The sequence below is a fragment of the Chionomys nivalis genome, chromosome 4 (assembly GCF_950005125.1).
Source record: "Chionomys nivalis chromosome 4, mChiNiv1.1, whole genome shotgun sequence".
NCBI lineage: Eukaryota > Metazoa > Chordata > Mammalia > Rodentia > Cricetidae > Chionomys > Chionomys nivalis.
Window position 1 is genome coordinate 34386233 of NC_080089.1, and position 12056 is coordinate 34398288.

Below are 12056 nucleotides of genomic sequence, written 5' to 3' on the forward strand. Positions count from 1 at the left end.
TGCGCGTGTGCAGAGCTGTGGAAGAGAAGGAGGAACCCTCTGTGAGGAAACAGAGCACCATCTGACAAAAATTGTGTGCTGCTCCATCCATTTTAAAACAATAACACAGGTATGCATGACAGACGGCACCTCACGCAAGAGCTCAGGGTCTGTAAGGCATCATTTTACTTGATCATCCCAAATGCCGGAAGACTCGGGTAGTAAAGACTGGGAGGAGCCAAAGGGGAAGTGGAGGCTGCAAATTTGGTCAAGAAATGTTTCCTGGATGCCTTTCTAGATGTTCAAGATTTCTCAGTAAGTGAAACATAAAGCCATGCCTGGTCTGGCGAAGCTTGCGTGTAGCAGGGTACAAAGGCATCTGGCAAATGGCAATCAGACTCAGCGAGTAAACTATATCATTAGAATGTCCCATGGTAATAGATGCCATGGAAAAGGAAGAGTAGAGCTGGGGAAGGAGGATCAGAAAAGAGAAGAAGGGCTTGGATGTCAGGTCAGCTATTAAAGGGACTTTGCCCCAGCTGTTCTTCCCATGTCCTCTTCTTCCTGGCCCAGTCTAATATTGACTCTGTTGTCTTGGCGGCTCCCATTAGAAATTAGATTTCCTAATGAATTATTTAAGATGGCAACTAAGTCTGTTCAAATAAAGCAGGCGTCTTTTACGACAATGCCGAGCCCTGATCCAAGGCAAACAGATATGCTCTTTAACTGTTCTCCCACAGAATGGGCAGCAACTCTGTAGCCATTACGCCCCTTTGCTGCTGTGACAGAAATCACAGACAGAAGCAACTTAACTTGGGGAGGTTTTGTTTTAGACTAGGGCTCAAGGGGATAAGGCGTGGCAGTTGGGACCAGTTCAGTCCAAGGTATGAGCATCACCAACCTCTTTCCTCGTTCCACTGTGGGACGAATGAATGCTGGCACTTGGCTCCTTTGTTCCTTTGATTGCCTGGTCCCCCATCCCATGGATGGTGCCACCCACATTTGGGTGGGGTCCTTCCTCCTCCACCAATCCTGTCTGAAAATACTCTCACGCACACGCCTGGAGGTGTGACTCCTAGGTGGCTCTAAGCGCAGTCAAGTTGGCAATGAAGATTAGTCATCTCGAGCTCCCAGTTCTCAACTCCCAAACTACAGATGGGTACAGAGAGGAGTTGTGAATACCCCGAGCACGTCCAATCATCCATGCAGAGCTGATACGGCACTTAAGAGTGCTGGCTTCTGGATGGTTCTGAGTCTAGGTATTTGTTGGGACAAATAAGCTACTTAACATAAAATGACAAGTATGTAGAAGCAGTAGAAGCATTTTGGAGACATAGAGGAGAATTTGTCTCTGTAGAACAGAACCCAGAATCCCTGCAGGGCCCACAAGGTCCCTGAAGTATGCCTTCTTCCTTCTCTCCAGCATGACCACACCTGCATTAGCCCCTACCCCTTGCTCCATGAGGTGCCTCTGAGCCTGCCTCAGCCCTTCCAACAGCCCTGCTTGTATCTTCTGTCGGCTAACTCCTGCATATCTGACAAGATACACTTTAGGCATCGCCTCCTCTAGGAAGACTTTCCTGAAGGCTACATAGCCTGACTATTGTTCCTTCTGCCATCTGTAGGCTCCATGACACCATATTTTCTGTCTGCTTCCCCCACAGTGTCGGTCAGGAGCATCTAGCAATCTTCATGCCTGGCCTGACTGGGAGTACACACTAGGTGCTCAATGAATGTTCACTGTGGCCATTAAAGCAACTTGAGGAAAGACAGTACAAGCAGATAGCAGTGCCAAGCACACGTGAGGGTTATATGGTATAGTGCGGCGTGGGGTTATATGATATGGTCTTGTACCATATATGACATTGTGTCGTATGGTGTTGTGCAGTATAGTGTTGAGCAATATATGGCATGGGGTGGGTGACATTGCGGTGTGTAGAATGTTGGGTATTATTTAGAGAGGCACTATATAGCCTCTCGTGGCTTGGAGCCCGAACTCTGGAAACCAGATTGCCTGCACACAGAACCTGGCTGTGCTCCTTCACCAGTGGTATAACCCGGTCACGTTACTCAACTTCCTCTCTCTGTGTATAAAGTGGGAGACAGAGCCATAGTGCCTCCGTGGTGACAAAATGATCCAACGAAAGAACATATGCAAGCACATCTCAAAATAGCGCCTGATACACAGCAAGACTTAACAGCATATGGCTGTTATTACATTAGCCGGTTCTGTCGCCGCTATTACTGTTCAGTGCCCATAATCACCAGACAGTAGCCGTCCTTCCCAGAGCACCAGCTTCTGGCCGGGGGATACTTGTTCACAGAGACAGCAGGCAGGAAGCTAGATTCCCAGAGGCCCCACCCAGGCACATGCACAGAAGACAAGCAGAATTGATTCCTTATCTCCTTATTAGGCCTGTTTAGCTGAGCTGTGACCTGGTCTTAGGTGCTGTATCTCATTTGGGCTGTGTGCGTATTTCCTGCTACATTCATTACCCTCAATCAGCACCCCAAATAGGGAGCAAACAAGCCAGGGATGGGAGAGGAGAGCGAGAAAAACACCCTTATCTCCCAAAGTTCCGTGTGGGAGCCAGGCTCAGCTAGTCATCTCCTACACCTTCCACGCGACACCACGTCCTTCCCTCTCCTGTGCCCTCCTGGGTGGTCCAGACCACCCTCAGCGTCACCTCCATTCCCTTTCTTTGGCCATTACACACACCCTTCTTTCCTAGTTGTGTTGCCCATCCCTCAGGTGACAAAGTGAACTCAAAGTCTCAGGCTTAAGAGTTGAGGGCAACGATCATTGAGATCTATAGTTGAATTTCATTCTATCCTGGGTATCTGCACCACAGTCAATGGGGGCCAAGGGAGAGGAGGGCGCTCCTGGGTTAGACAGAGCTGATCTGCAGAGTTGGGTCACTCTATAGTCTCCTTCACGCTGAGATGTCCCTCATTTCAGCTTCTTTGGACATGGGTGCCTTCCAAACTAGGCCATCTATCATGGAGATGAGTGAGAAAGGAAGTGGGGGACTCAGCCATGTCCCAGGCTCCAGGAGGCCTAGGGAACCATCAGGGGTTGAGGCAAACATGAGGCTTCCATTCCCTGCCCCCACACAGGGCAGACTGCAGAGGTAGGCAGGCTCTTCTTCAAGAATTAAGAAGTCAATATCAGTCCTGTACTTCCTTCCCAAATGGCCTAGAACCCTGACACTGTCCTGGGCTCACTATTTATAAAGCTAGAGATGACATCCCAATGGACCTCCCCTCTGCTTTTTGAACCTTCAAAACCAGGACACAGGAAGGTAGAAAGATTCTTAGGAGCCCAGTCAGGATCTGCTGAACTCACAAGACACTCAACCATCTGCTCTGAGACTCCCCAAGCCTTAGTACTTCCCACCCACCTGCTGTGTCCCCACCCCCATCTCCAGGGAACTGAGGCCCACATGTAGTCCTAAAGAGTGATGCCACCATGCCCAGAGCAGTGGCAACTCTCCAAGTCCACATAGGAGAGAGGGCCCAGACTAAGACTCAAAAATCACACACTGCTTCCCCCAGCCCTGCCACTGCCCAGCATGAAACATGGGACTGTGGTGTCTAGCAGCCACTCTGACAACCTTCTCCCTGGTAAAAGCAGGAGCTGGAAAGGTGAAGTGGAAATCCATCCCACAGTTTACCTGTGATTTTCCCATCACCACTCATGGCTTGGGGTCCACACAAAGGCCATTGTTCCCTGAGTCCCTCTTCCCTTGCTTCTAAGAGCAAGGATAATGTGTCCTTCTGCTGTTTTAGCCAAGCGTGACCCTGAGCCAGGCTGAGCGCACTCACCTACTCAGCAAATGTCACACCCCAGAGATCTGCAAAAATCAGGACCAAATCCTCTGGTGTCTGGATTCAGTCTGAGACCAGCAGCTCCACTCCATCCATGGCTTCTCTGTGCAACACAGGCCCCTTTTCCTCAACCTTCAGGGTCAACTGCCTGCAGAAAAACATGGTCCACCTTACCATTCACAGGGCTGGTTCCTGTGGCCTGGGCTGCTTCCAAGCTTCATACCATACAAACAAGAGATCTACCTCTGCCTTGGTACCCACCCTGCTAGACTCTTTGTTCCGGATGTCCAGATAACTACTGGTCATTTGAAAGAAATCCCGCTTACGCACTCATAACCATACACATAGACACAAGGGGACACACCTGCACCTGTGCGCAGGCAGAGAGAGTGTGGCGAAATCATTAGCATCCACCTAGAAAAGCAGGAGACAGTTGATCAAAGAAATCAGTTGCTCAGAAAACGGGCAGCTGCTTGTGAGTGGACAGAGGCATCAGCTGGTACCCCTCATCAGCCCCAGAGAAGAAAGGGGCAGTTAGAATATTATTTCATCAGTTTGAGTCCTCTTCTCTATCGATGCCACCAATGACAAGTGAAATGCAGAGAAAGAGTCACTGCAGGCAGGAGTGGAGCAGGGAGATCAGGCCACCCATGAATGAACAGCCTTTCTTGTCCCGGCATCCCCAGTGTCAATCCCAAAACTCCGTCTGAGCCAGCCCAGGGTTAGTCTAGAGAGACTGAGTTGGACAGGGAGCCCTTTAAGAGCTAAAAATAGCTCATCGCTGCTCTGCTCTGACCTCAGTCCAGGCCCAAGATGAGGCTTTCATGGCAAATTATGGATTTAAAACTGGCAATGAATCCCCATTACAGCATGAAATGAGAAAGGAAAACGCCGCTGAACAGAAGCCTTCCCCAGCAGCCAGTGGGTTGAGGGAGGGTGGGGCTTAGGAAAGGCTTAGAGGCAAAGTCACACATCCACACACTGCACTCTATGAGCAGACTCATAGAGGTCATAGACAAGGTGAGAGGGGACCTGGGAAAGTGGGCAGGGTCCCAAGCCTGAGAGGGGGTGCACCACTACACACCAGGCCAGAACACACAGAGGCAGGGGGCAACGCCCCGTGGCCAGAGGCAAGGGCCAGCGATAGAGTTTCTGTATTTTTTTTTTGAGGGGGTGGGAAGCAGTATGCATGTGAACTTGTATGTACTCACCAGCTTATTCAGGCCGGCTAACCATGAGTTTCCAGGGACAACCCGTTTCTTCCTCCCATCCTCTCACCCCAGAGCTGGGGTTACTAATGTGCAAGCCCAAATGTTTATATTATTGTCGGAGATCCATCTCAGGTCCTCAAGCCTACACAGGACACTTTACCAACTGAGCAAACTCTCCAGTCTCCAGTGATTGATTTTAGGCCAAAAGAATGCCATGCCATGAGTGGAGAGACAGCGCAATGGTTAAGAACACCTGTTCTTGCAGAGGACCCAGGCTCAGTTCCCAAAACCTCCATGGCAGCTTACAACCCTGTGTAACTCCAGTTCCAGGAGATGTGGCACCCTCTTCTGGTCTCTACAGACACCAAGCTCACACACAATCCACATTTATTCATACAAGCAAAACACTCGTGCATAATTTTTTTAACAAAAAGGTATCCTGCTGCTTCTGGCGTGGGGATGGCCACTGCTCTGTTACTGTGTTGCTTGAATTGGTCCAGCCATAAGCATGTGGGTGTCTATTATGCCTTTACAATCTTCCCAGGAATCACTGCAGTTCCTGAAGAATCCACGTATGTGCATACACATGCACGTGGTGTGAGCGCGCGCACACACACACACACACTACTACTATCACTGCTGCAAATACTTAGCAGACACAGATGACCCCACGTGCTCCTCCATCTCCAGCCTTCCGCTATTTACTCTCCCTATGGTACGCCGACCTAAGGACAGCAGAAGAATGGCCATCACTTTGAGAGTAGAGACATAAGAACAGCCGCAGAGAGCACTGAGGGTCAGTGTGTGTCAATATCCTGATAGACACAGACCCAATCCTTGGTCTGGGTATTTATGGGCATAAGGTATATGCTGTGTGCGCAATTAAAAGAAGAGGGGGAGGGGCTGACGATTACACACTTGCTGTGCATGGGTGAGGACCAGAGGTCTGATCCCCAGAATCTGTGTAAGAGTGAGAGTGGCGTCCCACCTGTAATTCCAACTTCAGAAAGCAGGAATGGGGGATCCCCCACAGCAAGTTGACTGGTAAAACTAGCTATATCCATGAGCTCTGGGATTGATTGAGAGACCCTGCCTCATTGAATATGGTTGAAAAGCAGAGAGAGATCTAGAATAATTGCCAGCATCAACCTCGGGCCTCCATATGTACAGGCACCACATGTCTGTATACCTATACACATGTGTGCCTGCACACATTCAAACACATGTGGGAAAATGGAAAAAAAATAAGTAGGGAAGTTTAAGCTGCTACAGAGAAGACTTGAGGAGGAGAAGCTTCCCCTCAAATATTTGAAGAAGGAAAATAGATTTATTTCACAGAGCTCAAGAGCGGAACCAGGCCGGGCAGGATGTGTTTTATCTTAGCAATTAAAACTGAGAGCCTAAACGCAGTGAAGTGGTAAGCACTCTGTCTCTCGGAGTATCCAAGCAGACACTGCGCTTCCTACGTGCCTGTTTCTAGAGGGACGACATTAATTTATCCAGAGTTGTGAGAACCTTATTGTGGGATTGAGCTCCAGGAATTAAGGGGGTGTCCTACGGGAGGGGACAATGCAGAGAAGTCCTAGGATCATGCCAAGATGTTCCCTTCCAACCAGCGTCTCCACAACACAGTGTGCCATGGATCTAGAGAGAGCTCCCACTCTAGATGGAATATTAGCCTAGATCAAAAGTCGGTGAAAATGGAGAGACACGGTGCTACCTCCAGGTTGGTGACCTTGCCACAAGGGGGAGTCACAGACAGTAAAAGTCACTGGATAACAATCAAACCCTGTGCAGCCTGAAAACCTGTCGACAAAATCTTGGTGTGCCATGGGAAAGTCATGATAGGAACCAGAGTCTAAGGCCTGATAAAAGGGGAGGCAGGGCCTCTTATGACCTTCCTAATGTCAACCTCATGCCATACAAACCAGCTGCAAAAACACTCGGCATCCAAAGAGCATCCAAAAGTCCAGACAATGGCACTGAAACCCAACCACCTCTCTGGAGGAATTCCACATGAATCCAAGCTTGGACGGCATCACATATGTGGTTTAATAAGGAGCAGGAAGGCCTTTTCACCTAGGTGAAAGGCAAGGTGAGACTTGGTACAGTTGTAACGAGGTGAGTCAAAGCTCACAGAAGAAAAAGTGGGGGTCAGGATGGTGCAGAACATGGCAACATGTCAGAGCAAGAGAAGCAGCTTCGTCAGAGCTGACATATCCATGCTTAAGACACTGGCGTTCCCCAACAAGTTCTGGTCATCAAACCAGATTACTGACGAGGATAGGGATGGGACCTAGCTTCACACCTCCAGTCCCGAATTTAATGGTACCAGACTTAAGGAATCTGCCACTGGGCACATCATCTGTCCACAGATACGGCAGTGTATCAGCAGCTTCTTATTGGAGAAGAAAAAGACAACTCCAGTTAGTTGGTCTGTGTGCCTGCCAGGGCCCTATTAGTCCACACGTGAGCATTCCAATACCCTCTTGCCAACTCTATCAGGTGGGCCCAGGTCACCAGAGAGGCCCGTTACCATGCCCAAGCTCACATAAGAAAGTTAAAAGAGGCCGGCCGCGCCTGGCTGGGTTCCGTGCTGTGGCTCCAGTGGCCGGCGGGCGGGATGGCGGAGCCGCAGGGCGCCGCGAGCGGGGACATGTCGCTTCACAACTTCAGCGCAAGGCTCTGGGAGCAGCTCGTCCACTTCCACGTCATGCGGTTGACAGATTCGCTCTTCCTGTGGGTGGGGGCGACGCCGCATCTACGCAACCTCGCAGTGGCCATGTGCAGCCGCTACGATCCCATCCCTGTGTGCACCTCTCTTTTTGGAGACACTTCTGACACGACCTCCTCTGGCCTTGCCCAGCGCTTAGCCAGGAAGACCAGTAAACAGGTGTTTGTCAGCTACAACCTCTCCAACACAGACAGCAACTTCACGTTACTCGTAGAAAACAGGATCAAAAAAGAAATGGAGACGTTTCCGGAGAAGTTCTGAGTGGCAGAGGGAAGAGTGTGTAACTTGTGTATAAATTACGTGTCAATAAACAGCTTGGGTTTTGTTTCAAAAAAAAAAGAAAGAAAGAAAGAAAGTTAAAAGAGCCAGAATCTGAACCAATCCTTTTCAGATTGTACTCCGAGTCAGCTGCCTGCCTCCCACATACAATCACAGATGGTGGGTGGGTCTCCATCTGGCCTCTGGGAACTGTAGAAGCCTGTCAGAACCCTCAAGGCATCTCAGAGTCCACAGAGCCAGAGTTTTGTTCTGGACAGTTCACTAACGGTTCCAGAAAGCCCTTCCTGTCACATCTTTTCCCTCAAGCCACCTTGGAAGCCAGGTGACCTACCACATCCTCTTCCCCCCCCATCGCGCTCACTCACAGCTGCTTTCCTATCTCTTACCCCATCGTGCAAGGTTTGACCACTGCCCTGTCTATGTGGCTGGAGCAGGTTTTCCCGGGAGACTGGTTCACAGGCCAGGGAAATGCATAGAGCCGCCCACTTCTCACAATAATGAGCAGCTGAGCCCTCAACCTGAGAAGACTGACTCCCAAAAACACTTGGGTTTTTACAAGACAATCAAGATGTTTGTGAATACTCATATAAAAGAAGAACTTTCCATATGTAATTATGTCAGGAAAGGTTAAGAGATCACCCAGGTGATGGCGCTCAGAAAAAAAAGTGAGGGTCACGTACCTTCCCCCAAAAGAGCAGGCTCTGCTCTAACCCAGACACACCACTTCTCACACCCTCTGTTCTCTTTCTCCAGCACAGTCACTAGGATATTGGAGAAAACCCATTTTACAGATGGGTCACTTGTAGCCAGAGAGGAAAGGAAATACAGCCAGCTTCTGCCTCTCAGAGTTCCCTATCCACAAAAGTATCTGAAATTATTGCATCTATATATAGGGCCTTTTCTTGTCATTATTCCCTAAATAATACAGTGTAATAGGTATCCAAATGGCATTTCCATTGTATCCAGCATCATGAGTGATAGAGGGAGGATATGCAGGACACAGGAGGATGTCCATAGGATATATATGAATATCACATCATTTCATGTAATGGACATGAGCATCCATGGATTTTTGATATCCAAGAGAGTCTTTTGTCAAACATATTCCTAACTATTCTGTTAGGAATTTGTTTTCGGCATTGTTGAATTATTTTCTTAATCTCATTTTCAAATTGGTCATTGCTAGTATATAGAAATTGGTTTAGTACTGGTGAAGCCACATGTCAATCAATTCCTTCATCTGCTAAATGTGCATTTACTATGCCAGAGCTGCCACGCATCCTCACTTAGCCGCATGGTGCGTTGCAGAGTAACGGTGGCTTACCTCCATTAACACGAGGCTGTTTTGAAACTGTGGCTCTCTGCCCAGCCTCTGAGAGTGAGGGACCACACTCAGCAGCCCAGGAAAAGGCAGCTCCAAATGCGGTTTGCCCTGGATGCATGCTACTTTCACACCTTCATAAAGTGAAAAGAAGTCATTAGTTGAGTCATCAAACCGTGAGCCAAGGACCATCTGTAAACGTTTGGATCCCATAACCTTGCTAACTACTTTTTTTCTGATCTAATTGGTTTTTTTTTCTGTATTCTATATGATTTTCGGCATACAGAATCATTGTGTCTGCACACAAAGACTGTTTAATTCTTTCCCATTCTGCAGCCTTTTGTCCTTACTGTACCTTTTGTACCAGGCGCAACTTCCAGTCCAAGGCTGAGCACAAGCGGTTAAAAACACACTCTAGCTCAGTTTCCAGGACTAGAGGGAAGCATCTCACCACGCTATTTCACGCCAGCTGAATGGTTGCCATCCACACTGGGAACCGGGTTGAAGTACCCATATGTCCCTACTTTGTCGAGATGGCTTCTTATTACATTTTTAACTGACATACAAAGCGGCGCATGTTCATGGGGGTACAACGTTACACTTCAAAACATCCGCATGTGATACAGCGATCAAACCAAGATAATTAGCATATCTACCACCTCAAATATTCAGAATGTCTTGGTGGTGAGACTGCTTGGTCTCGCTGGTCTAGCTATCTTAAAATGCACACGATGTTATTGCTAATCACTGTCACCCTACTGTGTAACACGGCACCAGAACGTACTTGTCTTATCAAATTATAACTTTGCACTGATTTCTGTTGAGAGTCTTTATCTTAAATAGTGTCAGTTCTCGTGACATGCTTTTCTGCTTTCTTAACACGATCGTATGGGGTTCATTCCTTATTCTATTAATATGTTCTATTAATTGGATTTCAACTATCCAACAATCCTTAGATTCTCAGGATTAAGGCATCCTGTTTGGTCACTGTGTGTGGTATTTCTTATGTTGCTGCAGCAAATTTGCTAACACCTTGTTGAGTGTTTTTTGTCTATATTCATCATGGACAACATCCCCTAGTTCCCTTTTCTTCAAAAAAAAAAAAAAAAGTCTCGTTTTACTTTCCATATCAATCCCAGTTTCCCTCCCTTCCCTCCACCCACTCCCCCCCCCCGTCTTCCCTCCACCCCATCCACTTCTCAGAGAGGATGAGGGCTCCCATGGGGAGTCAACACAGTCTGTCACATCACACTGAGGCAGGATCAAGGCCCTCGCTCCTGTATCTAGGCTGAACAAGGTATCCCTCCATAGGGAATGGGCTCCAAAGAGCCAGTTCATGCACTGGGGATAACTACTGGCTCCATGCCAGTGGCCCCACAAACTGCCCAGGTCACACAACTGTCACCCACATTAAGAGGACCTAGTTCAGCCGTATGCAGCTCCCCCAGCTGTCAGTCTGGAGTCAGTGAGCTCCCACTAGTTTGGGTCAGCTGTTTCAGTGGGTTTCCCCATCATAGTCTTGACCTGTTTGCTCAGCTGGACTCTGGGATCTCGGCCCAGTGCTTAGCTGTGGATCTCTGCATCTGCTTCCATCAACTGCTGGATGAAGGGTCTATGATGACAATTAAGGTGTTCATCAGTCTGATTACAGGGGAAGGTCAGTTCAGGCACCCTCTGTATTATTGCATAGAGTCTTAGCTGGGGTCATTCTTGTGGATTTCTGGGAATTCCCCTAGTGTCGGCTTTCTCACTAACCACATGATGGCTCCCTCTATCAAGATATCTTTTTCCTTGCTCTCTCTCTCTCTCTCTCTGCCCTTCCCCCAACTCAACCATCCATATCACTCATGTCCTCTTCCTCCCTCCCTCAACACTCCAAATTTACCTGTCTTTAGAATTTGGGTACTTACTGGTCTTGTAAGCAAGGATTCCTTTTTCTATTTCCTGGAATGTTCTGTGAAGTCTTCAAGTTGCTAGAATTCATCAGTAAAGTTAATCTAAATCCAGGAAGGCTTTCATCATGAACTGATTTGTTCCGTTCAGATTACTCTATGGGACTGTGGATCCACAGAAAGTTAGCTGTGGATCTTGGAGCCAGATCCCTCCTTGAGAAAAGCAGAGTTGGGGGAAGGTTCGTAGCAGAGGATCAACAGGATCTGGCATATAAAAGTTTCCCCGCTACTGGGTTGAGGTCTGTAAGGGGACAAGAGAAGGAGACCTATGGGGAGTCTGCTACCATCACAGAGATCAGTATGGCAGTAAGGGTGGAAAGAGCTGAGCTGATATTCAAGACAAGGAACTCAACTAATTGCCAAAATTTCTGCCATAAAATGGGATGCAAAATTCAGAATGCTTGCAAGCATTTCTGAGACAGACTCAACATTTTCTCCCCTCTAAAGTTTAAGAATGATTATTCTAGATTGATCTAGAATCTAGACCAGTGTGATGGTCAGTCCAGGCTGCTATAACAAACACCACGGGGTGAGTGGCTTAATTATCTATTCTACACAGTTCTGATGTTGCTCTTCATACTAAGAACTGAGCACCAGCAGCGGGGTCACTTGTTTTGGGTCCTTCCTGGGGACATTCCCACAGACAGGGATTCCCTTTTCTTTTACTAGGTATACTAACGCCATTGGGAGAGTTATGACATCATCTTATGACGTCATCTGACTTGACTTTCTTGCCAAATGTCTCATTTGTA

At 48.1% G+C, this 12056-nt stretch overlaps 2 protein-coding genes across 6 annotated transcripts in view; both read left to right on the plus strand.

Annotated features, from left to right (window-relative positions):
- The window catches only part of Kirrel3 (kirre like nephrin family adhesion molecule 3), a 555253-nt gene that overhangs the window by 469113 nt on the left and 74084 nt on the right, over positions 1 to 12056 (plus strand). The window lies entirely within an intron of this gene.
- Positions 7593 to 8064, plus strand: LOC130873181 (proteasome assembly chaperone 4-like). Its single transcript, XM_057767799.1, has one exon. The coding sequence runs from the start codon at positions 7642 to 7644 to the stop codon at positions 8011 to 8013; it is 372 nt and encodes a 123-aa protein (XP_057623782.1). The 5' UTR covers positions 7593 to 7641; the 3' UTR covers positions 8014 to 8064.

Bases quoted from the DNA above. Each gene is read 5' to 3' on its own strand.
- LOC130873181 (XM_057767799.1), top strand. From the start codon at position 7,642: ATGGCGGAGCCGCAGGGCGCCGCGAGCGGGGACATGTCGCTTCACAAC.